The sequence below is a fragment of the Myotis myotis genome, unplaced genomic scaffold (assembly GCF_014108235.1).
Source record: "Myotis myotis isolate mMyoMyo1 unplaced genomic scaffold, mMyoMyo1.p scaffold_m19_p_47, whole genome shotgun sequence".
Lineage (NCBI taxonomy): Eukaryota > Metazoa > Chordata > Mammalia > Chiroptera > Vespertilionidae > Myotis > Myotis myotis.
This window is the reverse complement of record NW_023416354.1, coordinates 39-26,225: the sequence shown is the minus strand read 5'-3', so window position 1 is coordinate 26,225 and position 26,187 is coordinate 39. Positions and strand designations below refer to the sequence as shown.

The following is a 26,187-nucleotide window of genomic DNA, read 5'->3' as shown; positions in this document are numbered from 1 at the left end:
TTGTGGGCCTCAGGTTGAAGGCGTTTTAATAACAAGCTTTTACCAAAAGTCCAGCAACAAAGGAAGAGTTTACTTAACAAAGTCAGACCCAGAGGCATGTAAAATAATATACAAACGCAGTGACCCCACGGTCAGGTTCACAGGTAAACTGTCCACGGCTCTTAATTACATGGATTTTGTTCAAAAGAACGGGCTCCTTCCGGCCCCGCGACGGGCCCTCCGCCCCGTGGCACCGAACGCCACACAGGACGCTCCGCGCAGCTTCAAACACTCAGCCGTTCGCAGCTGAGACGGGACACACGGGCTTAACGATTTCCTGACTCACCTTCTTCATTAAAAGAAAAAGCAATGTCAACAGTTTACAAAAGAAGGATGTTTGAAGCAGCAGATAAACGTACTCGGTGCCGGCTGTGCCGGAGGCAAGAGGAGTGGCTGGTGAGACCACGACCCAGACCCGGTGAGTCCCACGCGTCTGACCACCGACCACCGTCACCTGAACCCTCCGCCCTCCACCACGAGTGGGTGCTCATTAATCAGGAGGAAAACAGTCACATCACAAGCTCACACGTGTGTAAACCACGAAGAGGCAGCAGACACGTGGCCTCGGCCGTGCACCTCGCGTGGGCCTGGCACGGCGGCTGCAGGGGGGGCGTCTCTCCTGACGAGGAGGCCCCTGCGCTTCGGCTCCAGAGGCCCCGTGAGCAGGTGAGCCACAGGAAGGCACTTGCCCGTCCGCCAGGCAGGAGGACACCATCGGGTCAGGGGGCGGACGTTCCCGGAGTTAACAGCCTGCCTCGCTCCGCACTCCGGCCAGTTCCCCCAGTGTCAGTCTCGGACCCGCTGGGACTTCGGGGTCAGGCCCGGCGGCTGCTGGGCGTCCCGGGCGTCAACGCCCTCGCGCGCTGCCGGTCGTACTTCACGGACACGAGGAGGAAGAGCAGGAGGGTGGCGCCCTGGACGGCGGCCAGGAGGAAGAAGTAGTAGTTGAGGTGGCAGCCGTTGATGTTGCCTGGAACGCAGAGGAGGCGTGAGCTGCGCCCGGGACGGCCGCAGGGTCTTATCTGTTTCAGGGGGTCCCTGCCTAGGTCGGCCCTTTCTCCTGTGGCCACAGAGGCGAAGGGTCACCCGTCCGCCATCTGGACACACGGCCTCCTCCTCAGAACCGGCGAGGGCACCGGAGCCACCCGTCCGCACCCAGGCCCCGGCGTCTGTGGGCCCTGCTGCCCAGCCCCTGAGCTGTGTGCGTCCCCCACACCTGCACGCGAGCCCCACACGCAGGCCTGTCTGTCCTCCCTGGAAGACCAGGCCGGCCCAGAGCCGCTGAGAGGGACCCGCTGGGACTGGAGAAAGCCCGGCCTGGTCACCCCCTCCCCCAACGGGCAGCCAGTCTCCTTGTCAGCTCCCTGCACAGGAGTCGGGCAGTGAGCCCAGGACCTGGTGTGCGCGGCGCTGGTCTGAGGCCGGGCCTGTCCTGCAGGGGGCACCCTCTCTCTCTCTCTCAGACCCCACAGAGCACGGGGCCAGCGCAGAAAGCCCGCTCCCAGCCCTCGGGAAAGCGAGGGGGGGGGGGGGGGGGCGCGGGAGCAGCCGCCTCTCCTCTGAGTCTGTTTAACCCCCGGCGCCACCTGCTGGTCCAGCTGATGGTGATGGAGCTTGTTCCTTACAAAGGGCAACTATAACCTCTGCCTTTAACAGCAGAAATGAGGACGCGGCAGAGACACTGCGAAGCCGGAGTGACGCAGACACGGAGGTGGAGGTGGCGTCTAAGGCCTGGACGTCCCATGGACAGAGCAGCAGGTGCCAGCCGGCTGTGGGCGAGGCGGCTGCTGGGACAGCCAGGGTCCCGGACCAGGAAGTAGCCACAGGAGACGACGTCCTGCACGGCCCCCACCACCCGGCCCCTGGACGCCGTCCTCACCCACGTCCACCGCCCGGCCCCTGGACGCCGTCCTCACCCACGTCCACCGCCCGGCCCCTGGACGCCCGTCCTCACCCACATCCACCGCCCGGCCCCTGGACGCCGTCCTCACCCAAGTCCGTGTGGCTGCTCATCCACCCGATGGCCGTGGTGGACACGAGCGCCAGCAGGCCCGAGCCCACGAAGGAGCCGACGCCGGAGAAGAAGAAGAACAGGCCCATGACGGCGCTCTGCATGGACTTGGGCGCGGCCGAGTACGCGAACTCCAGACCTGGGGGGGGGGGAGGGGGCTGTGAGGCCCAGCGGGAGGGGAGGGGAGGGGCCCCAGTGCACGAGGCCCAGCGGTCACTCCTCCTGGCCCTGCCCTGCCCCTGGGCAGCCCCACCCGGCGGCCCCCAGAAGAGCCGGGCCTGCGAGGACAGGTTTATGGGGTTGATGGGGTGCAGCTGCCTCCCTGTGGGCGTCTGAGCAGGCACCACGCACCCACAGGCGGTGCCTGGCGAGCCCGACCGAGGAAGCCCTCCCTGTGGCCCCGGAGGAGGAAGTGCCGCACGGACGTGCTGCTGGCAGCTGCTCTCTCCTCAGCTGGACCCTGAACCACAGCCGCCCCAACACAGACGCTCTGCCCCTGTCCCCCGGCCCCTTAGGGAGGACACCACGGCTTTTATCCTCAGGACAAGACCCGGCCCCAGGCCCCACGGCCCACGCCCCAGGCCCCATGGCCCCAGGCCTCACCGGCGATGCTTGCGAATATCTCGCTGATGCCGATGAGCACGTACTGGGGCACCTGCCACCAGATGGGCAGGTCGGCGGCGAAGTACACGACGTTGCCGATGGTCTGGTTCACGGTCCTCACCCGCACGAGGTCCAGCCGCTTGCTCTCCAGGATCCCTGGAAGGACAGTGGTGACAGGCCTCCCTCCCGCAGGCCGAGTGCTGGAGGCGCCGCTGGTTAGGGAGGCCGGCGCCATCCGACACGGGTGGGTGTGTGTGTGTGTGTGTGTGTGTGTGTGTGTGTGTGTGTGTGTAGGTGCGTGCGCACAGGGTCTACTTAATTTTACATTATTGCAATTTTTACTCCTCACCTGAGGACCTGTTTTCATTGATGGGGGGGGGGGGGGGGTGAGGGGACACTGATGTGAGAGTCGGCGGTCAGCTGTCTCCCTTAGGCTCCCCTACCAGGGACGGAACCGCAACCTGGGCACGTGCCCTGACCCTGAACTGAACCCGAGGCCCTTCGGTGCCCGGGACCCGATGGGCAGCAGAATCACACACAGAGCACACGGTGCAAACTCCATGCAGACACGGCCTCGCGTCAATCACCGGTTTCCTCGCCAACTGGCTCCGACATGGGGATGCTAACCCTGGGACCCATGTCCTGAGCCTTATGAAGCACCCCACTCGCTCCTGGGGGGGGGGGGGCTGGGGGTGTAAACCCCTGTGGGCACGCCGGGCAGTGAATTCCTGAGAACAGCGGGGCTGCAGGGTGGACTCCGGAGACCAGCGTCTCTCCTCTTGGTATAAAGCGAGGCTGTTTTCCCGCTGAATCGTTCTCAAATAGCCATGAAGGAGAAGTGCAACTGCACTGAGCGTCCCAACACCCGGCTCCTCACAGGAGACACTGCAGCCGCCCGCCCGCCCGCCCGCCCGGCAGGAAGGGCTGAGAGCACAGTGCCCAGCGGGCAGCCCCTGCATCGGGGGCGCGGGAGCCCTGGGCTCTCGTCCTTCCCCTTCTTCTGTTCTAGGGGCCGGGGGGGGGGGGGGGGAGGGAGGGCCTGGACCCTCCCTGCGGACACCCTCCTCCCGGGCAAGTGCACGTGGAATTCCACGTGACCGTGCAGAGGGCCCGGAGCACGCGGAGCCCCCCACGGACGCGACCAGAACCCGCAGGGAGAATCACACTCCGCCCTGAACCTGTGAGATGCGCCGACGCGGCCATCGCCCGTCTCCCCACCCCGAGCCGACGGGCCCAGCACCGCGCCCGAGTCCCCGCGTCGGCTCCGCCCGGAAACGAGCCGGCGGCCTCTTACCGGCAGCGAAGGCCGAGCACATGACGAAGAACATGCCCACGGCGATGCGCTTCAGGGAGGACGGCAGGAGGCCGTGCCGGCGCAGCACGGGGTCCACCAGCTTGTCCTTCAGCGGGATCAGCAGCAGGATGAGCACCGCGTCGAACATGGTGAGCCAGGCGGCCGGGAACTGGAGGAGGCGGACTGGGTCAGGGCGCCCGCGAGAGGCCTGGGGCGACCTCCGACCTCCCGGGGCCGTGCGGGGCGTCTCTACAGGGTCCGCCCTCCCGGGAAGAGGCCCAGCTCAGCCCCCGGGGGCCAGGCCTGGTCCGGGAGGCGCCGCACTGGCGGTTCAGGGCACCAGGGGAGGGAGAGCCCGTGAGCAGTCGTTCGTGCGTCATTAACGTTCGGCTTAGACAGTGACTGACACCCCAGCGGGCACGTCCTGACACAGCGAGCTGCCCCTTCGGGGTGAACGCTCGGGCTCGCTGACCGCTACCACCTGTGCAGTGTCCGCCACAGGCAGGGCCCGCGTGTCCCGCCCAGGCCGTCCTCAGGTCCCTGCCCGCTCACCGTGTTCGTTGTGGCCGTGAGGCTCGGGATTTCTGGGATCCTCAGGTGAAGACTCTGCAGGACATACGTGGTCTGCATCTGGGGTGACAAGCGGCAGCGTTAGGGGTGTGGGCGCAGCCCCGCCCCCGCCACCCTGCAGCCTCTCCCTCCGGCTTGAAAACAACGGACGAGCCTACTAGCTGATCATCCTGAACTGGTCCGAGACCGACTTTGAACTAAGTCACCCACATGAGAAACCGAAGGAAAGGGGGCCGGGGACAGCAGAAGGGACCCATTCCTGGCTGTTGCTTTAGAAAAAAAACCAAAGTGTTTCAATCAGCAAAAATGAGTCGGGAACTAAACAGGAGACTCCCAGACGCCAGAGACTCAAAGGAAAGGAACCTGGGGCCCCGGGGGCGCCGTGAGCCAGGGCCGCGCGGGCACCTCGCGGGAGGGCAGCGCCGTCACCACCCACCTGGAAGTACACCGTCCAGTAGGGGATCAGAGCCAAGAACACGGGCACGACCTTGACCAGGGCCCGCACGTCCTCCACGGTGTCCTCCGTGAAGGGCCCGCCCCGGGACATCTTACAGGAATCAAACAGACTGTGTTTAGAAGGCGGCTGGCAGCCTCCACTGCCTTCACTTGGGAAACAAAACGAAGGAATTAGTTTTCTCCCCCCGGAACCAGGTCACACTGAAGTCTGGAGGCGGAAGAATTTACTTAACCGTCACTGTGCCACCTGCAGACAGGACACCCGCGGAGGCCCCCCTATTCTGAGCATCGCCGAGCCCCGAGGCGGCTGACAGAGGGCTGACAGGCACGGGGCTGCCCCGACCACGGCTGCCCGCCCAGGGCCGTCACACCAGCCAGAGTCCCCCGTGGCCAGAGCCCCCACGTGGAAGAAGCTGCAGCGATGGCATCAGCTCCCCGGCCGGGTTCATATTTGAAAACTGCCGGGCTGTTTGGATTTTTAAGATCATCTATCAAATGTGGAGACTTGACACCAGGCCCCAGAGGTGGTCCACCCGCTGTTTACATAGAGGCAGTCCCCGTGCGTGATTCAGGGAGAGCCGGAGGGCACAGCTGGATCACCTGCCTGGCCGGTGACCGGCAGCAGGTAAGGGGTGCTCAGGCCTCACCTGCCCCCCCCCCCCCCCCCCTGCAGCTCATCACCTGCCCCGGGTCGCAGAGCCGGGCCTGTGGGAGGAGGGAGGTCTGAGGGTCCTCTAGACCTTTCTGCAAGGCGACCCTTTTCATCCTAAAGTGCCAAAGAGGCCTCCCAGGCGAAGGGAAATCCCAGACGCCTGCAGGAGCCACCCCGCAGGCAGGCCAACTCTGGCTCCTTCCAGAGGACGTGGGGAAGGCACTCGCCTGCCACCCACAGCAGGAAGTGAAATCGCCACCCTGGCTGGGCCTGGCCCTGCGGGAGCACCCAGAGGGGAGGGGCGCCGGGCAGAGCCGCTGCCTCTGTAGAACCTCCGCGTGGTCCTGTTCTGGGATCGGAACTGGGAACTGGATGTGGCCCTGACTAGGCCTGCGGGTCGGCCAGGAGCAGCGGGAACCCCCACAGGCAGCGGGAGCTGGGACGGGCGTATCCCGGCTCCCAGGACAGAATCAGACATGCAGACAAGCCGAGGAGGCAGGCGTGGGGTGGCTGCAGAGTGCCCGAGGGTCACCTCCGGCCCGGGGACTGACCCCATCAAGGAGGCCTGTCCTTCTCTGGGCGATGACACATCCTAGGCCTGACCGCACTGTGGTGCCGCACGTCCCGGCACTGTGCACCCAGAGGGACCGGCTCCCTACGGTGCCTCATACGCCAGCAAACGACGAGGGAGGACATTCTGAGTCTCTCCTTGGGTACGGCCTGGACTTACAGACCGCGTGCAGGTGCCTGGCTGTCGGGCCCACCTTCCCCAGCACGTGGACTTGTGAGGCTGCACGGGGAAGCCCTGCACCTCTTTTCTGGAGTCCACCTCCGGCCGAGCCCCGCAAGGAGCTCGGGATCATGGCCCGTGCCCCCCCACGCAGGGGCTGCTTTCTGTGGGCACAGGGAGGCGCCCACAAAGTGAGCCACGGCCTGATCTCCCACTCAAATGACTCCAAGCTCCTTATCAGAAGAGAAACGTGCAGAGCACGCCTGTCTCCCGCCCGTCTCCGTTATCACTTCGACGTGACCGAGCAGGCGGAGCCTCCGTGCGTCAACCAGGAAGCTCACGAGGTAACATGAACAGCCCGGCTCCAGTCAGGCCGAGGTCTGTCTTCAGGACGGAGGGGCACCCCGCCCAGCGCCCGCGCGGACTGGAGGTTAAGGACACGAGACACGGCGGCCCCCACCCAGCGCCTGCTCAGCACCCGCAGACGCAAGCAGGCGTTTCAGCTACAGGGACCGACCCGACGCTCCTGGCAAACTGGGGCTGGACGGAGACCGCGCCCTCACCCGCCGGGACCGCGGTCCGCAGGTCGCTGCTGGGGGCGGCACCAGTACGCCAGGACCTTGAACACGTCGGTGAAGGCGCTGCCGTCGGGGGGCTTGGTGACGAAGACGCTCAGGCCGCAGAGGAAGGTGAGGAAGGCGACGCCGATGCAGACGGTGGGGATGGCGTAGCCGCTCACGAAGCCCACGTTCTGCTGGATGTAGGCCACGCCGCCCAGCGAGAGGAGGGCCCCCAGGTTGATGCTCCAGTAGAACCAGTTGAAGAACCGGCGCGTGGCTTCCGGGCCGCGGTCTTTAACCTGAAGGCAACGAAACAGGCGTAAAGCTGCGCGGTGATCTTCAAGGATGAAAAACATACACAGTCGGGGTTTTTGTTGTTTGTTTTTTAACATTTTTTATTTCAGAGGAAAAGGGGGGGAGAGAAACATCAGTGATGAGAGAGAATCATGGGTCAGCTGCCTCCTGCACGCCCCCCACTGGAGATGGAGCCCGCAACCCGGGCCTGTGCCCTCACCAGGAACTGAACCGTGACCTCCTGGTTCCTAGGAGGCTGAGCCACACCGGCTGAGACGTAGTGGTTTTATATGTTAAAAAATATATTTAGGAGGAGGGTATAGGGTCAAGAGGCTAAATGGTGATGGAAAAAATCAAATTAAATATAAAAATCTGCATATTTATATAATTACTGTTGTCATCACAGCACCATCAACACGTTTATAGCCCATTCAGGGCCCTATAAGAAAGCACCCCCACCCCCCATCACCACACAGGCCAGACTGCGCCTCTAATTACACTTCCACCCAGCAAACCCCGGAGACAGTCTCAGAACAGCCTCTGGACACCTGCGTGGGACACCTGGCGGCTGCTTCAACACGCAGGCCGCATGCAGACCTCCCGCTCACCACCGCGGCCTCACCACCGCGGCACCGCTGTGCCCGGGGAATCTGGAGCAAGGAGGAAGTTGCAGGCTGACGCTGAGCCTGTCTGGGGGAGGAAGGCTCTCTGTGGCCCGCGAGGCTCCGACAGGAGAGGGAGTCCCGGGAAACTCCAACCCGATTCCTGGACCCGGGCAAACACCGGCCCCAGGGGAAGAAGAGGGGGTGTCTGGGGTGCATGCTCACACGGAGCCCAAAGCGCTGGACCGTACACGTGGGCGCAGGCCCACGGCTTCCCTTGCCGCGTGGATTTTCACGTCTCTCACGTCTCCACTCTCCCCGAGTCGCTTCCAGCCAACTTCCCTTCATGAACCCTTGGAACTCAGGAGCGAAAGGCCGGGCTGGGCTCATGCCAGGGCCGGTCAGGCTGCCGTCTCGCGTGACAGGGTCTGGAAAAGCTGGGCTGTCTCTGCTCCGGGAACAGCTGGAATTCTGATCCACGTGACAAACTCCTTTCTCAATACCAAACGCGGCTCCTCACGGAGGCCCGGACCGCAGTGATGAACCGCACACAAGCAGCCTTACGCAGGTCCAAGTCTCCTGAACCGATACTTGGGCCCGGATTGTTCACAGTGTTGGAAATTAATCTGCCAACTGCAATCAAACAGTGGCACCACCTCAAACTGAAATTCTAAATTCTAAGTAAACCTTCTCCCTCCCACATCAGAACTGGACACGGGTCCTAGACCACATGCTGGCGTGACTACTGAGTCAGCGATTTGTAGGGGAATTTTTATCATCTCAGACAGCTGTTCATGGCGACACATTCATTTCAGTGTTACTAGGCTGGACTCAAAACGTTCACGCTACCCTGGAGACAGGAAAGAGGAACTGTGAGCAGAGAAGTGGTTACAGAGAAAATAAAACTAAACATATACAAAAAGTCTTTTTGTTTGGAGGGGGGAGGGGAGGGGAGCTTAAAAGGGAAGGGGCCAGTCCACGTAAAGCTACAAGGAATGCAGACACGGCTCATGGATCCAAGTGGCACTTGGTCCCGTCGACACGCTCAGATCCCCTTCAACGAAGCATAGAAATTAGCCCCCCGGGAGCCAGGGGGGGATCCCACCTCACATCCTGTGTGACCTGCCAGTCAGGTTACTTAAGCCTCCGCGTGTAATTCGCCGGGAAGTACTTGGGAGAGCTCAGCCCGAACGAGGCCCGGAATAGCCCGTGATTTCTGGGGAACACGCGGGCGCTGGCTGGGGCACACGGGGTCACATGCCTCGGAGCCCCGGGCGAGGAGCCGGCCGTCACTTCATATTAGTCACGTTACGTCACCGGCCCTGCCCCACGCCCAGGGACCGTGTGACCGCTGGGAGGAGACCACAGCGTCGGTCGCAGAAGCACAGAGAAGAGATGGGGGCGTGTGGCGTGAGTCCGCCAGCTGGCTGCTTTGGAAAAATTCCTTAAAGTGCCCAAGAGTGCGATTATTTCCCCTCCAGGAAAAAAAAAGTGTCGCTTGCTGTCTTTACGGTAAAATGAGCTTTTCTTCTTTCGGGTCACGATTCCAAGGCCCCAATCCAGCCGTGGAGGATGGCGTGACCTCTGGAAAAGGTCAGCGCTGGCGACGCACGGGCTGGCCGTTGGCATCGGCAACCACCCGCCCCGTCCTCAGCGGCGTCCCCTTTCCCATCACCCAGGGCTCCCGCGGCCGCCCCACGCACCGCCCACGGGTCTCCCATGGCACACAGCACCCGAATGCCACAAAGCTCTCCCCAGATGAGGAGGGCCAGGACACGACGACGGACGGTCCGAGACCGACCTGGCCTGCTTCCCGCCCCAGCCACAGCCCGTCCCCAGGCAGCCAGCCCCGGGACTGGAGCAAGACCTGGCACAGGCCCTGCCTTCTTCCTGCTCCGTGTTTTTGTAAGGACACGTGACTCACGTAAAAACACACAAACAAAAACAACTCTACCCTGGGGAACGCAGACGGAGCCGCCTATTCACAGAGTCCGGGGACCATCTCCACCACCGAGGACCCCGAGTTCCTCTGCCGCCACCGGCCATCCCCAGGCCCCCTCTCCTGGCCCCTGGCGACCACGAGTCCACTTCTAGTCTTTGCAGCCGGCCTGCTCTGGGCATGTCACACAAGAGGGTGAACCAGGTCTCCTGTGGGCTCTGGGTCCGGCTTCTCTCACTCAGCATCCTGGTCTCCCGGTCCGTCCACCTGGCGGCAGGCCTCGGGGCTCCCTTCCTGTTCACGGCTGTGTAATATTCCACCACGTGGACGGGCCACGTCTGCTTTATCCGCGCATCCGTTCATCAATGTCTCCTTAACTTTCTATTTAAAAAAACGTCTGAACGGACAGAAAAGTTTAAAGAACAGCCTCTTGTACCCAGCTTCCTGCTGGCGTCACGCCCCATACAACCTGGTCTCCACCCCAGAGGTCTGCAGCTCTGCCCGAGAGGGGGCGGGCGGGGACATTTTAAGTTTTGAGGGGCCTTCCGTCTGGTCGCAACTTCTCATTCCGCTCCTCGGCTGGGAGAGGCCCGGGCGCAGCTGGCCAGGCAGGGCTGTTCCGGCCTCCGCCGTGGAGACCGAGTCGGAATTTCATATCACTTTCACTCTCACGAAACATGTTTTTTGTTTTCCTTCCTTCCTTCCCCCTAAAAGCCCGAGACCCAGTCTTATTCTCGGCTCCAAAAACGGGAAGTCGCCCAGATTTGGCTGGCAGGCGGCAGGGGCCCGGTCTTTCGGAAACGCAATCAGATCCGACCACTCGCCGATGGAAACCCACACGCGCCTCCCGCCGCACGGAACACGGACCTCAAACCCCGTCCCGAGCCGTGCAGCGCGGGCCGCCCGCCACCTCCCTCCCCGCTCTCCTTCCTAACGCATCTGATCCGAAACCGTGTAGATATAACTTTGGGAGGAAGACGCGGTGACTGATACACTGACCACCGCCGCCGCAGCGGCAACCAGGCCCAAACTCCAGGGCCTTTGCACTTGCTGAGGTCGCGTCTGGAAGGCTCCAAGGATGCCCCGCAGGCGCCCCCGCCAAGGGCCCGGCTGCAGAAAGGAGGCGCCCCCTCCGTGCAGCCCCCCTTGGCCACCCACCCGGAGCCCCGCCCCGTGCGGACCCCTCCCCAGGCCCCGCCTCCACGGCCTCTGCCGGCCCAGGTGTCACCCTCGCCCCCACCCCCGCCGGCCGGCGTGCACCTGAGCTCACCTGGTCGGCGCCGAAGGGCGTGATGTTGGCCTTGACGGCGCCCACGCCCAGGCCCACGACCACGAGCGCCCCGAGCGCGGCGGGCGCGCAGTAGCGGGCGGGCGCGTCGGCGCAGGACGGCGCCGAGCAGTTGCGGCCGCGCGTGGGGTGCGGGGCCCCGCAGAGCGCGGCGCGCGTGGCGGGCGCGGCCAGCAGCGGGAAGGCCAGCATGCCGAGCAGGTAGAGCGCCAGGCTGAGGAGGATGGCGCGCGCCCGGCCGAGCCGCGCGTCGGCGAGCCAGCCGCCGAAGGGCGACACCAGGTAGGTGAGGCCCATGAAGAGCAGCAGCGCCTGGCTGGCCTGCGCGCCCTCCCAGGCGAAGCGCGGGCCGTTCAGGAACAGCACCAGGTTGGCCGTGACGCCGTAGAAGGCGGCGCGCTCCAGCAGCTCCGTCAGCAGCACCGCGGCGCACGCCAGCCGCCGGCCCGCGAAGGCCGCCCGCCGCGCGCCCAGCAGCGGCGCCCGCTCCTCCGCGCGCCCGTCCGCGCCCTCCATGCGCCCACCCGCTCGCCCGCCCGCTCCCCGGCTCCTCTCCGCTGCCTGGCCCGGCCCCGCCCGCGCCCTTCTCGCGATACCAGCTTTCCCCAGGCGCCTGGGCCCGCCCCTCGAGCGTTCTCATTGGGCGGACTCGCCGCCGCTCAGCCCGCCGGGAACTTCCGGTACCGCCCAGGAAGTTTTTCCGAGCGGAGCCCCCACTTCCGCCGCCGGTGGGACCGCGGCGCGGAGGCGGCACCGGGGACCCCGGGCTTTGCGAGCGACCGCTGAGCTGGCGGTTCCGGAGCCCCGCGGGGGGGAGCCCAGGCTGCGCGCGGCGGTCCGGGGGTGCGTCGGCCTTGCAGGTCCGGGTGGCAAGGCCGGGCCTGCGCCCCGCGCCCCCTGCTGGCGCTCCTGCCCGGGGTCGGGGTGCTGCCGGGAGAGCAGATACCACGGGGCCGGGAGCGCTGCGCCGGGTGCCAGGTGAGCGCCCCTCTGGCCTCTGCTCTCCGCTGGGTGCCGCCTCCACCCCAGCTCCTGAGTTGTCACCAGAAATGTCCCCGGAGCCCGGCCGGCGGGGCTCAGGGCTTGAGCATCGGCCTGGGAACCGGGAGGTCAGGGTTCATCCCCGGTCGGGGCACAGGCCCGGGTGGCGGGCTCGATCCCCAGTGGGGGGCGTGCAGGAGGCAGCCGGTCCACGATTCTCATCGTTGATGTCTCTCTCTCTCTCTCTCTCCCTCTTCTTCCCTCTCTGAAATCAATAAAAGTGTGTGTGTTTTTTAAATAATAAAGAAATGGCCTCCCTCGCAGGGCAGGTGTCCGAAGGCCAGGCAGTGCCTCCAGAGCAGAGCCTGGCGGGAGCCTCTTCCCGGGGAGCTCTCTGGGCCGGACTTCGCTGCCAGGGCACACGTGCCAACTGAAGTCGGAAACGTTCGCTCTGACACCCTGGCAGGGCCCTTCCTTGTCCGTCACCACCCGGCCCCCGGCCCGGCCCCTGCTCAGTGCCGAGATCAGAGAAGGCGACAGCGTGAGGTCGGAAGCCATCCGAGACCGAGCCCATTTCGGGGCCGCCGATGTCTGACATCTTTCGTGACCAAGGATGTCTCGGGGGCCGCCGATGTCGATGTCTGACATCGTCCGCGCCGCTTCCACTTCTCCTTCCACAGCTGCGCCTCTCCCTCCCCCCGCAGCCCCATCTGCCTGTTCTCTCTCCGTTTCCTCTAAACGCCGCCCTGCCAGCCGCCGCCATGGGCCACGGACCCGCGTCTTCCCGCCGTCGCCCACCCGCTCAGTCAACAGACAGCCGCGCCCGGCCCGCTGCCCTGGCCGTGACCGCTGGGCACCTGCACCGCGGCCCACGCTTCTGCTCCGCCGGCTCCCAGTTCCCCCCCAGGCTCCTCTGTGTGCGCCAGGCCGGGGCGCACGGCATCCGCTGTGAGGCCGTCACAGGCCCTGCCATCGAGCCGTGACGGTTCAGGGGTGGAGACGTCGTATGTTCTATTTTTTAAAAAATATTTTCATTCCTTTCAGAGAGGAAGGGAGAGGGAGAGAGACACAGAAACATCCGTGATGAGAGAGGATCATTGGCCGCCTCCTGCAGGCCCCACGCTGGGGATTGAGTCCACAACCCGCAAACCAGGCCCCTTCAGTCTGCAGGCGGGTCCTCTCTCCCAGAGCAAACCGGCTCAGGCATAAGTTCTGTCTCTTTCAAGGCGTCCCTGTTGCAACACGCCTCCCTGGCTGCAGGTCGCCGAGGTGGAGGGAGAGTGAGGACGGAGCAGCTGATGCCGTGGCGCCTGGCATTCCTGGGCCCAGACCACAGCCCCGCCAGCCTGCCTTCCTGTGAGTGAGCCCGGCTCGCAGAGCAGCTCGAGTTTCGGTTTCGCGGGGGATGTGAAACCTGTGGCTGGGACGACAGCCGTTTGGACTTGCCCTTTTCTCAAGCTCTTATTTGGCCTGGTGAACAGCACCCTCTTCTGGGCCCTTTGCCCCCTGGGTCTGCAGAAAGCGGGCATTCGCCCATAGAAAGGGAAGAGGGAGGGGGTGGAGGGGGAGGGGGTGGACTTGAAGAAGGGCAGCTGTTCCTGTTCACGGATATGGGACCACACCTAACAGCTATTTTCTCTTAACGTCTTTATTGATTTCTGAGAGAGGAAGGGAGAGGGAGAGACATCAATCGGCTGCCTCCTGCACCCCCCCCCGCCCCCCCCCCCTCCCGCCTCCCCATTGAGTATCAAGCCTGAAACCCAGGCATGTGCCCTGACCAGGAATGGAACCGTGACCTCCTGGTTCATGGCTGGATGCTCAACCACTGAGCCACACCGGCCGGGCCTGACCGTTCTATCTGAATGACCACTTTCACAATTCCTTACAGGAATCTGAATCCACATGGAATGACAACCGGTGGTTATAAATGTATTGGGTTTTGCGGGCAGGCCGTACAGAAAAGATCCAAGGAAAAGAATGGGAGGCCAAACATCATACGAATCAGCGTATGGTGATAACGGCACTTCCAGTCCGCGGGGAAGAACGGGGGACACAGGAACCTCACTGGAGTCGGCGTCTGTACGAGCACTGAGAGGAAATGATGGCAAATACGAGGCCTCCTGAGGGGGATGCATGTCCAAGCCTCACCCGGAAGCCCTCAAGGAGAAGTGTGTTGATTTGATTTCATACAGACTCGCAGCTACTCTGTGCAAAACAATTTCTGTGGACAGCAAACTGGAAAAAATGTCTGAAATACATACGACAAAGTTAACGTCCTTATTTGTAGAGAGTTCTTTGGGAAACGTATGAGACGCATTGGATAAACATTCAGGAAGTAAAACTGTCCAAGTGCATGTGCGGTTGTCGGGGGTGGCGGTCCCTCGTGCTCCCAGGCGCCTGCCCTGCTTGGGGAGCAGCCCCGGGAGTTTCTGCTGCCCTGTCCCCGGGGCCAGGAGCCCCCCAGGTGACCTAGGCCAGTGGTCGGCAAACTGCGGCTCTTTGGCCCCTTGAGTGTGGCTCTTCCTAAGCCTTAGGAGGACCCTAATTAAGTTAATAACAATGTACCTGCCTATATAGTTTAAGTTGAAAAAATTTGGCTCTCAAAAGAAATTTCAATCGTCGTACTGTTGATATTTGGCTCTGCTGACGAATGAGTTTGCCGACCACTGACCTAGGCCCATCCACTTCGCAGGTTTACAGCGATTGGCTCAAAGATGGGCATGTGACCCAGGTTGGTCCCTGACTTAACTGGCGCGACCAGGAGAAGAACTGATTTCTCTCTCCGCTGGATCTGTCCTTCTATGGCGAGAAGCCTGGCATTGCCGGGGCCCGTCGCGTGAAACCCCAGAGAGAAGCGACCCCGAAGGTGGAGGTGAGGAGAGAGACCTGGCTTCTGGGTGACCTTCCTAGGCCGCGGTTATGACGGCTTTTTTTCATTCCTGCACATTTCATTGGTGAGCCCGTAAATCCTCTTCCCGATGAAGGCAACCGGAAAAGTCCCAGCTCCGACAAGCACATACATGCACGTGTGTGCACGGAGAACAGAAAAAGGACCAGTGCCGTGCCCGCCCCTCGTGAAAACACCAGCAAGAATGTAAAAGAGCGGGGACGTGGTTGTCACTTGAACTAAAACCTCCCAGCGGGGACCGTGTTCTGGGAAATGCTTCAGTGAGAAGCACGCCCTGCGCGTAGTTTTCTTGCAGGGCAATTAGTCACTGGCCTGAACTTGGCGCAGTTCCACTTCCTGGAATCTCAGGGCCCGCAGAGACTTGGCTACAAAACGTTCATTACGGTGTTGCTTAAAGTAGCAAAACGCCTGCAAACAGCAACCTTGTGCAATTAGAAGGCATTGATTACATCGGGTGGACGCTATGTAGCTATTCAGACGGGCTGCAGGAGCAGGGTTCTGGGCTGGAAACGCCTGGCTGATGGATTGCTCCATTCGTTTCCTCTGCTGTGTAACAGATTACAGCCCCAGGAACTCGCGCAACACCCATAAATCAGCTCTCAGGTCTGCGGGCCCCGGGTGGGCATGGCACATCACATCCGGTTCTCTGCTCAGGGTCTTGCAAAACGGAGATCGCACACGGGCTCCTTCCAGCCCCTGCGGTTTTGGGGAGTCTGGTTTTTTTAAGGTGAGGGTTTGAGGTGCCCATTACCTGCTGGCTGTCAACCCGGGGCGGTGGTGGTGGGGGGGGGGGGCTGCCCCCAGCCTTTGGATCCTTCAGCGTCCTTTCCAAGGAGCCCCGTCATCCCCAAAGCCACCAGCAGGGACTCTCCCTGACATCCAATCCCTTCCACGCTTTGACATCAGGAAATGCAGGTCCCTTGAAAGGGACCATTTTATTGGGTGAGACTCATCCTGCCTTAAGGGCAACTCATCTGGGAATGTAATCACCTCTGCAAATGCCCTTCCCAGCATTGAGGGATGTGAGGGATGCATGTTTCATTCAATAAGGGAGAAGGCATCCAGCAGGAGGCAGGCCCCAAGGGGAGCGGGTTAGCGCTTTCCCACCACAATGATTAAGTGAAAAAAGAGCCAATTTATATATATATATATATAAATATATATATATATTTCCTATTTTGTAACGACAACCACAAACCCCACAGAATGAAAATCAACAAAAAACCCCGTGTCCATGCGGCAGTTACAGAAGCAGGGTGAAGAGTTCACACCGCCTCCCGGGCCTCTGCGTCCCCCCTGTAGCGGGGAGCGCACCCCGTCTTGCTGGTGGGACGCTGCCGGGTGCCTGGGACAGGGCCGCCCGCGGTGAGCACCGGGAGCTCGGCGACGCGTGAAGTCGGGAAACCTGACATCAAGACTTCCCAGCGCCGTATCTCGGGGCAGTGGGTTCCGTGTCCTTTCTGAGCTCCGTCCCGTTCACTGTCGGTGCTGAACAGACCGGTTACGCAATAAAGTAAGTTAACAATTGACGAGAGGAAGCCTGGCTTCTGTGCAGGGCTTTCCGGAGCCGTTAGGACACCTTCCCTCCGTCTGGCCGCCTAGAGACGCCGGCCTGGGGGTGAGGAGGACCGTCTTTGGGGGAACTGGCCGCCCAGCCCTCAGGACAGGAGGACATCAGAGCCCCGGCTCCTGCCCAGAGCCAGAAAGTCCCCCGGGTCTGGACGCCTCCTCCTGACGCAACCTGAGAAGGACTCGTTCCTTTCACACCCACGGGTTGTTTTTTTAATTAGTTTAATTTTTTTTTATATTTGGTTGCTCTCAAGGGCCGTGAGTGAGAGCCAGGATTTGGAAACCACAGCTCTGTACAGACCTTTTCTTTGAGCAGATAGCGGGGCCCCCCCGTCCCCACCCACCCACCCACACACACACACACAAACGTGGCATCTGCAGCTCTCCCCCCGCAGGGAGGGGTGGCCCACAGACCGAAACCTCTGATAGAAACAGAAGCAGACGCCTCACTCGGAGGCCACAGGCCGGAGGGAGAGAAAAGGAGGGGAGCGTGGATCTGAGGTCGCTTCGCCCCAGCGCCTCCCGGGCTGGGACCCGTGGTCACGGGGAAGAGAGCTTTGCTCTACGTGTATTTTTATTCTATTTCTAAGGGTTTCCGAGGAAGGGAGAGGGAGAGACGTCAACGAGGAGAGAGTCATGGATGGCCTGCCCCCCGCAGCCCCCCTGGGGATGGAGCCCCCACCCGCGCCTGTGCCCTCGGCCTGAATGGAACCATGACCTCCCGCTTCCTAGGTGGGCCCTCAGCCCCGGGCCACGCCAGCCACGGGGCTGAAACTGTTTCAAGAAAAGCGATCTCAGCGCCCCTGGTGCTGGTCCCCTGGGAGTGGACACCGGTCACCCCTGGGACTGAGCCACAGAGATGGGGACTCGCCCACCCACTCCAGGTCCCGGTGTGTATGTGGCCCCCCCCCCCCCCCCCGCCGCAGGGAGGAGGGGCGTGGCCGGCCCTGGTCTCCGTGGGAAAGGACCCGGCCTCCCCGGTGGAGCCTCTTCCCCGCGGGAGCAGCCACAGCTGGTCGCCTCGGAGCCCGTGGGGGCCCCCAGGGTTCCTTGTGGTTCCCCTGCCCCCCCTTCCAGCGCCCCCCCGCCCCCGCCTCGCGGCCCCGCGCGCACGGACACCCCGGCGCTGAAACCGGCGAGTGCGGGCGCGGCCTCGGGAGCCTCGGGCGGGACTCACCGAGCCCCGCGGCGCCGCCCGGTGAGCTTCCCGCCCCGCCCTGGGCCCGGTCCCCGCGGGGAAGTCGATGGACCGGCGGCGGCGGCGGCAGCATGCGGCTCCTGTTCCTGGCGGTGCTGCGGCCGCACACGGGCAACGCGGTCACGGCGCAGCGGGTGCGGTAGGTGCGGGCGCCCGGCGTCGCTGAGCGGCCGGGGCGGGACCGGGGCGGGGCGGGCGGGGGTGGCGGGCGCCCGGCTCTCGCTCCGGCCCCCGCGATCCGCGCGCGCCAACGGCCGGCCGGCGGGGCCTGCGGGGGCGCGCAGCGATGGCGAGGGGCGCGCGGCCCAGGTCCCCGCCCAGGTCCGGCTCTGGTCCGGCCGCTCGGGCTGGCGCGGGGACCCTCGGGGACCGGCCTGGGCAGGGGGGCCGGGACGCGCACCGCCTGCTCGCGCGGACCCCACGCGGCCTGCGCGTGGCTCCCCTGCGAGGGGGTCTGTGTATCGGGAGCGCCCGGGGCGGGGATCCAGCGACGGGAAGCCAGGTCGGGCTCCGTGGAGACCGGAGGGACCGTGGCAACACGCGGACCGGGACGCAGACGCGCGTAACCCGAGAGGGTCCCGGCGCGCGCGTGCGCAGGTGCCATGTCGGGCAGGACGCCGGGGAGGCCTCCACCGGCGCGGCGTTTGCGCAGAATCCGGGGTGTGCGGGAGGGACCCCCCGAAGCTGCGAGGGGAGGGGGAGGGGCTCAGCGAGGCGGATACCTCCCGGACCTTGGGGTGCGCTCTGTACCCCTGGCCCGCGTCCTGCTCGCCAAGGGGCCCCTCCCTCCTCCCCGCCTGTAGCGTCCCCGCCTTCCCCGCCCTCCTCGCTGCTGTCTTCACCTTCTGTTGTTGTTCAGCCTCAACTGAGGATGTGTTTGCATTGACTTTTAGGGAGAACAGAAGGGAGAGGGGGAGACGGGGAGAACCATCGATGTGAGGGGGACACATCCATGGGTTGCCTCCTGCACGAGCCCCAGCTGGGGCCCAGAGCCTGCAACCCAGGGACATGCCCTGGACCGGAATCGAACCCGGGACCGTTTGGTCCACAAGCCGACGCTCTGTTCACTGAGCCACACCGGCCAGGGCTATCTTCCTTTTTTTAAACTTAGTTTTAAATTAAAAAAAATTTTTTTTTCAATTACAGTTGACATTCAATTTTACATTAATTTCAGGGGAGCAGCAGGGTGGTGAGCGGAGCCCTTATCTTCCGACACTGACTTTGTCTGCAATTACCCTGTTTTACATGCTGAGCCCCGGGGACAGCGAGGGAGCTGACAGCTGCCTGACTCAATAGAAGCCCTTTCTTTTTCTTTTTTTTTTAACAAATGGACTTGCTCCTTGAAATTCCTCAGTTTATTTCCTGCTGAGGGTCTTCCTCCCCCTCATTAAAATGGTCACGTCTGGCCTGTGCGCCTGGGGCTGAGCGTTGACCTATGAACCAGGAGGTCAGGGTTCCATCCCGGCCAAGAGCACATGCCTGGGTTGTGGGCTTGATCCCCAATGTGTGTGTTGGGAGGGGAGGGGGGTGCAGGAGGCAGCCGATCCACGATTCTCTTTCATCATGGATGTATCTCTCTCTCTCTCTGTCTCGCTCTCTGTCCCTCTCCCTTCCTCTCTGAAATCAATAAAAATATGTTTTAAAAAGAAAAAAAAAAAGCAGCCTAGTGAGTTACAAAACAAGGTCAGAGGCCAGGGGGCGGAGTTCATCTGACAGGCTGAGTCCTGGGTGTCACAGGGACACGCACACAGCGGCGTCAGCGCCCCGGCGAAGGGGTGGACATGGCGTCAGAGGGAGCCTGGCTGGTGCTGACCCAGGGCCCGGCCTCAGGGTCCCGGACAGACCCTCCTCCCAGGAGCCCGGGCAGCCAGGTCGTGGCGTCCGGTCCACGGCAGTGGTTTCCGCGCGGCACGCCCCAGAGTGTTCAAAACGTGTGAAACCTGACTGTTCCGTCGGGGGCAGGGACCTCTCCCCTCAGATCATCAATGACCACAGGCCCTGGCCGTCTGGCTCAGTGGGCAGAGCGTGGGCTTGCGGACCAAAGGGCCCCGGTTCAATTCTGGCCAAGGCACATGTCATTCTAGGGTGAATGAATGAAACGTATACCTATGCAAATTACACACACACACACACACACACACACACACACGTGGATGTGAGTCCGGAGGAGCAGCACCCGCCCCTCATTGCCCCGACAGCAGAGGGGGACAGGGCCCTCTGTCCACAGACCCAAAGATATTTACTCCCTGGCCATTTCAAGGAGAGGTTTTCCATCCCCTGTCCAATTTCTTTATATAGACACACTTTTTATTGATTTCAGAGAGGAAGGGGGAGAGGGAGAGAGAGAGAGAAACATCAATGATGAGAGAGAATCACCGATTGGCTGCCTCCTGCATGCCCCCTACTGGGGATGGAGCCCACAGACAGGGTATCAAACCGCGACCTGGTTCAGAGGTCGACGCTCAACCCCTGAGCCATGCCAGGCACTGCCCCTGCCCTAAGCCAGGAGCTCGCCAGCTGCTGCCCCTGCCCTAAGCCAGGAGCTCGCCAGCCGCTGCCCCTACTCCAAGCGGCACTGCCAGACGCCACCCAGGTGCCAGGGCTCCTGGACTCTGGTCTGCAAGCTCCTAGGGGCGGAGGGTGGGACTCAGCCAAGGGAAGCGGTTCGGGCTCTGCCATCGTGTCCGGAGTCCTGGGGGCCCCTCAGCCCCCGGGCGAGCCTGTTGGCATCAGGATTAAGGCGGGGCCACGTGGCTGGGAGCTGGGCTCCGCGCTGTCACCAGCTGGGACACGGTGTCCGAAAGTGTTCTTATCGGAGTGGAAGTACTTCAGATAACGGAGAGCAAACAAGCCCTGAGGAAACAGCGGGAGGGAGGGGGGAGGAGCCGGAGGACCTGGTGGCAGCGAAGGAGCCCGCCCACCTCCCCCAGCTCCTCCCCCCCCAGCTCCGGCCCCTGAGGCGGTGGATCCCTCTGCAATTGCCTGAGGAAGTTTCCCAGTTTTCTTTCTTTTTAATATATTTTATGATCTCCTAGACTAGTGGTTCTCAACCTGCCTAATTTCCACGACCCTTTCATACAGCCCCTCATGTTGTGGTGACCCCCAATTTCATTGTTACAATTGAACATCATTAAAGCATAGTGATTAATCACAAAAACAATATGTAATTATAGATGTGTTTACCAATGGTCTTAGGCGACCCCTGTGAAAGGGTCGTTCGACCCCCAAAGGGGTCACGACCCACAGGTTGAGAACCGCTGTCCTAGAAGAGGGGAGAGGGAGAGAGAGAAACATCCATGATGAGAGAATCACGAATCGGCTGCCTCCTGCACGCGCCCCACTGGGATGGAGCCCGAAATCTGGGCCTGTGCCCTGACCTGGAATGGAGCCCTGACCCCGAATGGAGCCCTGACCCCCTGGTTCACAGGCCAATGCTCAGCCCCTGAGCCCCGCTGGCTGGGCTGATTTGAAATCTCAATCCCGGCAGCAACCTGGGCGTGTCCCTCTTCCCCCATCTTTCTCTCCGTGTCCCCGTCTCCACAGGGACCACCTGGAAGCCGAGGGCCACGTATGCCTCCTGAAGGACGCCTCGGACTTCGCCGGCCCCGCGGACGTCGCCCACCTCATCCGGGTGGAGGCCGTGCAGGCGGCCCTGGCGCTGCACCTCTGCCGGGCGGGCCAGCTGCTGCAGGGTGAGCCCCTCCCCAGCCCCGAGCACCCACATTGTCCAGCAGCACACACGACACAGCCCGGCGGCCTGCCTCAGAGGTTGCGCATCGACCTACAAACTGGGAGGTCCCGGGTTCGATTCCCAGTCAGGGCACAGGCCCGGGTTGTGGGCTCCATCCCCAGTGGGGGGCGTGCAGGAGGCAGCCGATCCGTGATTCTCATCGTTGATACTTCTCTCTCTCTCCCTCTCCCTTCCTCTCTGAAACCAATAAAAATATATTTTAAAAAATAAAATAAAGATAAAACTAACCACGACTCCGGGCCCGTGTTCCAGGAACCTGGGTTTCTGGTCGTTGCCTCGGGCCGGGGTGGGGAGGGCTGGTGCCCAGCTGCGCCCCCTCCTCACCTGTCCTCCTCCGCAGGCCACGGCATCCCCTTCGGGGTGATCTTCGGCGGCACGGACCTGAATGAAGACGTGCACCAGGGAGACAAGCACCTGGTGATGGGGAAGGTCCTGGAGGAAGCCAGGTGCGTGCCCCCCGTTGGGTGGAGCTGGTGGAGGCACGGAGACGGGGAAGCCGATAGGCTAGGGGGGTGGGGGGGTACATCTTCTCTATGAAGCCGCCTCTATCTTTCATTTGACACTTTTTTACAAAATATATTTGTATTGATGTCAGAGAGGAAGGGAGAGGGAGAGAGAAGCATCCATGATGAGAGAGAACTGTGGATCGGCTGCCTCCTGCACGCCCCACACTGGGAATGGAGCCCGCATCCCGGGCCTGTGCCCTGACCAGGAATCGAACCGTAGAACCGTGACCTCCTGGTTCCTAGGCCTACGCTCAGCCTCTGAGGTTTTTGCCTCGAAAGCATGATTCTGTAGTGAGTGTGTGGTCATGACACTGCATTCACACGGGGAGTGTTTAAAGGCGTGGAACCGTCCGGTGAGGGCTCCTGGCGGGAAAAGGTGGTCTTGCCAAGCAAACGAGCGGAGGGCAGTCCGGGCCGGAAACAGCCCGCCGCTGGGAGTGTGCAGCAGCGGCAGGGACCCCGCGCGGGCCTCCTGTCGGCAGGTCGCAGCCGTGGCCTGTGGCCGTTCCCTGTGGTTTTGGGCACCAGGGCTTCCGAGGCCACCGATCAGAGTGAGGCCGTGGGTTTCCACCCGGCAGCGTTCTCCCCGGGTCTGAATTTCCCGTAAGAAAGCGGTGACTTTCCGTGTCCTCACCCCTCTGCGCCGAAGGCTGGGAACCCGCTTGTAAGGGTGTCTGGGCCCGGCCGGGTGGCTCCGTGGTTGAGCGTCGACCTGTGAACCAGGAGGTCAGGGTTTGATTCCCGTGAGGGCACAGGCCGACGCTGTGGGCTCGATCCCCAGTAGGGTGCATGCAGGAGGCAGCTGATCAATGACTTCGTTGATATTTCTTTTTTCTTTTTTTAAATATATTTTATTGATTTTTTTACAGCGAGGAAGGGAGAGGGATAGAGAGAAACATCGATAAGAGAGGAACATTGATCAGCCGCCTCCTGCACACCCCCCACCGGGGATGTGCCCGCAACCAAGGTACATGCCCTTGACCGGAATCAAACCTGGGACCCTTCAATCCGCAGGCCGACGCTCTATCCACTGAGCCAAACTGGTCAGGGCATGACTTGGTTGATATTTCTATCTCTCTCTCCCTCTCCCTTCCTCACTCTGAAAACACAGCAGGGAGCAGGTGCCCCTGCAGGAAAGAGACCCGCCCCCTCCGGTCCCCTCTTGGGGAGGATCAGCCCTCGGTGTTATTCCCGCGCTGGCCTCCTGCCCATGAGCTGCTCCCCTCGCGCCTGCACTCACTCATCAGGATTCCGCTCCCGGGGGCGCTGTCCGTGGGACCCCACTGCCTGGTTCCGTGATTGCTGCCAGCACGGCCCGCGGTGTGTCCGTCATCTCACCTCATGGGCTGCCTCCCGGTGACTGATGGCTCTGCGTTTCGGCTCAGGTGGTCCCCGCCGTGGCCACTGGAGAAGCTCGGAGTCCACGCTGTGTCCTCCCACGTGGCCACTCTCTCAGCTCCTTCTTATTGCCCAGCACCCTCGGGGCTCCCGGCTCATCCGTCCCTGGCCCTGCCCCCGAAAGACTGTCACTCAACACCCATCAGTGTTGGTCCTGGCTGGTGTGGCTCAGTGGATAGAGCACTGGCCTGCAGACCGAAAGGTCCCGGGTTCGATTCCCGGTCAGGGCACAGGCCCGGGTTGCGGGCTCCATCCCCAGTGTGGGGCTGCAGGAGGCAGCCGATCCATGCTTCTCTCTCATGGATGTTTCTCTCTCTCTCTCTCCCTCTCCCTTCCTCTCTGAAATCAATAGAAACACACACTTTAAAAAAAAGACTTGGGAAGGTTTGAGCCTCGTGCGTTCATTCCTCGCAGGTTCCAGTGTTTGCGACGCGAGCAGAGGCGAGAGTGGACGGATTGCGCCCTCGGCTGGGCTTCCTGCCACGGCTCACAGCCCGTCGCCGGGGCTGCTCAGGATGTTCGCGGAGTCTTCCCTGACGGCCTCCTCTCCGTTCTCTCCCCAGGTTCGCCGTGGCTTTCACCGAGTCCATGAGGGCGGCCGCGGGCCTGCAGTGGGTGCGTGTCCGGGCGTTTCGTGCTGTGATGTCGGTTGTGCCGGGGACGTTGCAGAATCGGAGGAGGGAGGGAGTCAGAGGATATTTTCCCGTGGATTTTTAGAGCGAGGGGAGGGGAGGGGAGGGGGAGAGACAGAGAGAGATGTCGCTTTTAGAGAGACGCATGGATGGGCCGCCTCCTGCACGCACCCCACCAGGGCGCTTTGGTCCGCAAGCTGGTGGTCTACCCACTGAGCCAGACCGGCCAGCGCTCTGACCTGGATCTTAAAGGGTCTGGGCCACTGCGCCCGCAGGACCCGGAAGCGGAGTCTCTCCCCGGTGGTTTGGGCGTTCCCGGGAGCGCGGGGAAGAGCAGTGTCTCCGGTGTCAGCCTCTGGGTCCTTCCTGCAAGCGCCGCCCTCTCCTGAGTCCCCGGGCTTTCGGGTGGTCCTCACGGCGCCCTCAACACCCTCCCTCCTGGGAGACTCGGCCCTGGAGCCTGTTTTCTGTCCCAACACATTGTGTTCTCCTCTTCCATCTCCTCCTCCTCCTCCTCCTCCTCCTCCTCTCCTCCTCATCCTCTTCCTCCTACTCCTCCATCTCCTCCTCCATCTCCCCCTCCTACTCCTCCTCTTCCCTCCCCTCCTCTTCCTCTTCCTCCTCCTCCTTCATCTCCATCTCCTCCTTCATCTCCTCCTCCATCTCCATCTCCTCCCTTCTTTTTCCCAGAGTTCCGGGAGTATATTCTTTCTGTTCAAGGATGTGCACCCCCAAACCACGTTTCCCCCAACGCACCCCCCCCCCCCCCCCGCTTCAGCGCAGGACACGCACCATGTGCTCTGTCGCTGGCTCATGCTGGTTGGAGCTGCGGTAGCTTCCCCGCTGACCCAGTCACCACGAAGCTCAGACTCCTGTCCCGCCTCATCGCAGGGACTCCCCCCGGGCTGCCTCCCGAGGGCGCTGTGTTGAGCGGGCTCTCCCGCCCTTGGGCAGCTCTTTGCTGGCGTGAGGAGCTGCGTGAGGAGCTGCCCCGCGAGCATCCCCCATGCTGCCCCGCCCTGTTTCCAAGGGGATTTCGTTGTTTTTATGGCCTTCGTCTCATTTCTAAAAAGCTGTTGTCATGGACCATGAATGTACTTGTTTTCCTTTTTTTCCTCCCTCCTTTCAAAAGCCACAGGCGAAGGGCAAGATCTACGTCCAGGGTCAAGGTAAGAAGTTCTAAGTATATTTGGGGGGAGAATTCTTATCTTCTAGAGACACGGACGGAGGCGTTTGTGAACGAGTGTGACGGCTGAGAGGCCCTGAACAGCAGCTCACAGGACGGATGCGTTTTCTTTTCTCACATTAAGACATAAGATACCTGGCCCTGCCCGGGGCTCAGTGGTTAGAGCCGCCGGCCCAAGGACTGAAGGGTCCTGGGTGGGAGTCCGGTCAGGGGCTCGCACTCGGTGGCAGGCTCCGTCCCTGGCTGGTTGGTGCCAGGTGGGAGCTGGAAGTACCGGAGGGGGGGGGGGACCACTTTGTAAAATAGACAATTGTCCAACGCGACGCCGTCCGCCTGAGCGACAGCAAAGCGACGTGGGATGTAAACTGCAAGCGGAAAACATTTTTAAAGAAAAGACCGTCTGGTGGATGCTGCCAGGGATCCCCGAGCACCGGTGAATGTTAATTTTCCGGAGGACGTTGCCCGTGTCTCTGCCTGAGGACGTGACCCCGCTGGCAGACAGCCATGTCCGGTTGGAGAAGCGGAGGTTAGGGATTTGAATAAGGACATCATTGCTCCCGGGACTATTCGCGTTTAGTTGCCAATGTTTTAGAAACCTGTCACTTGCACACATTTTTTTAAAAAAAACTTATTATAGCATCGCATAGCATTGAAAAAAATACGTATTTGATTTTTGTAGAGAGAGGCAGGGAGAGGGAGCGAGAAATAGAAACATCCATGATGAGAGTCACGGACCGGCTGCCTCCCGCACGCCCCCCACTGGGGACGGAGCCCACAACCCGGGCCTGTGCCCTGACGGGGAATCGAACCCTGAGCTCCTGGTTCACAGGTCGATGCTCTGCTCCTGAGCCACAAGCCCCCCCCCCCCCCCGCCCCTTACACGTGATTTTAAGGAAAGAAACCTGGGGGCCCAGAGGCCTCCGGTCCAGACGCGGACGGTTGGGGACCCGGGTGTCACTTTGAGCCTCGTGTTCGGAGGCAGCGGCGGGGCGCACGGAACCCTGGGGACTCGGGCGGCTC

General features: G+C 62.2%; 2 protein-coding genes across 2 annotated transcripts; one reads left to right on the top strand and one right to left on the bottom strand.

Moving 5' to 3' along the window:
* Positions 1-11,587, bottom strand: SLC15A4 (solute carrier family 15 member 4). Its single transcript, XM_036307370.1, has 8 exons — positions 11,021-11,587; positions 6,919-7,214; positions 4,954-5,122; positions 4,500-4,577; positions 3,948-4,116; positions 2,654-2,809; positions 2,031-2,189; positions 1-1,009 (listed from the first exon to the last, which is right to left on the bottom strand). Exons 1-8 carry the CDS (start codon positions 11,552-11,554, stop codon positions 855-857), a joined length of 1,716 nt encoding a protein of 571 aa, XP_036163263.1. The 5' UTR covers positions 11,555-11,587; the 3' UTR covers positions 1-854.
* On the top strand, positions 11,563-25,894 carry GLT1D1 (glycosyltransferase 1 domain containing 1). Its single transcript, XM_036307371.1, has 11 exons — positions 11,563-12,016; positions 13,246-13,375; positions 13,908-14,187; positions 14,712-15,654; positions 16,133-16,440; positions 17,087-17,833; positions 21,238-21,386; positions 21,786-21,891; positions 23,913-23,964; positions 25,114-25,150; positions 25,558-25,894. The coding sequence occupies exons 6-11, from the start codon at positions 17,766-17,768 to the stop codon at positions 25,602-25,604; spliced, it is 459 nt and encodes a 152-aa protein (XP_036163264.1). The 5' UTR covers positions 11,563-12,016; positions 13,246-13,375; positions 13,908-14,187; positions 14,712-15,654; positions 16,133-16,440; positions 17,087-17,765; the 3' UTR covers positions 25,605-25,894.
* The last annotated feature ends 293 nt before the right edge of the window (positions 25,895-26,187 follow it).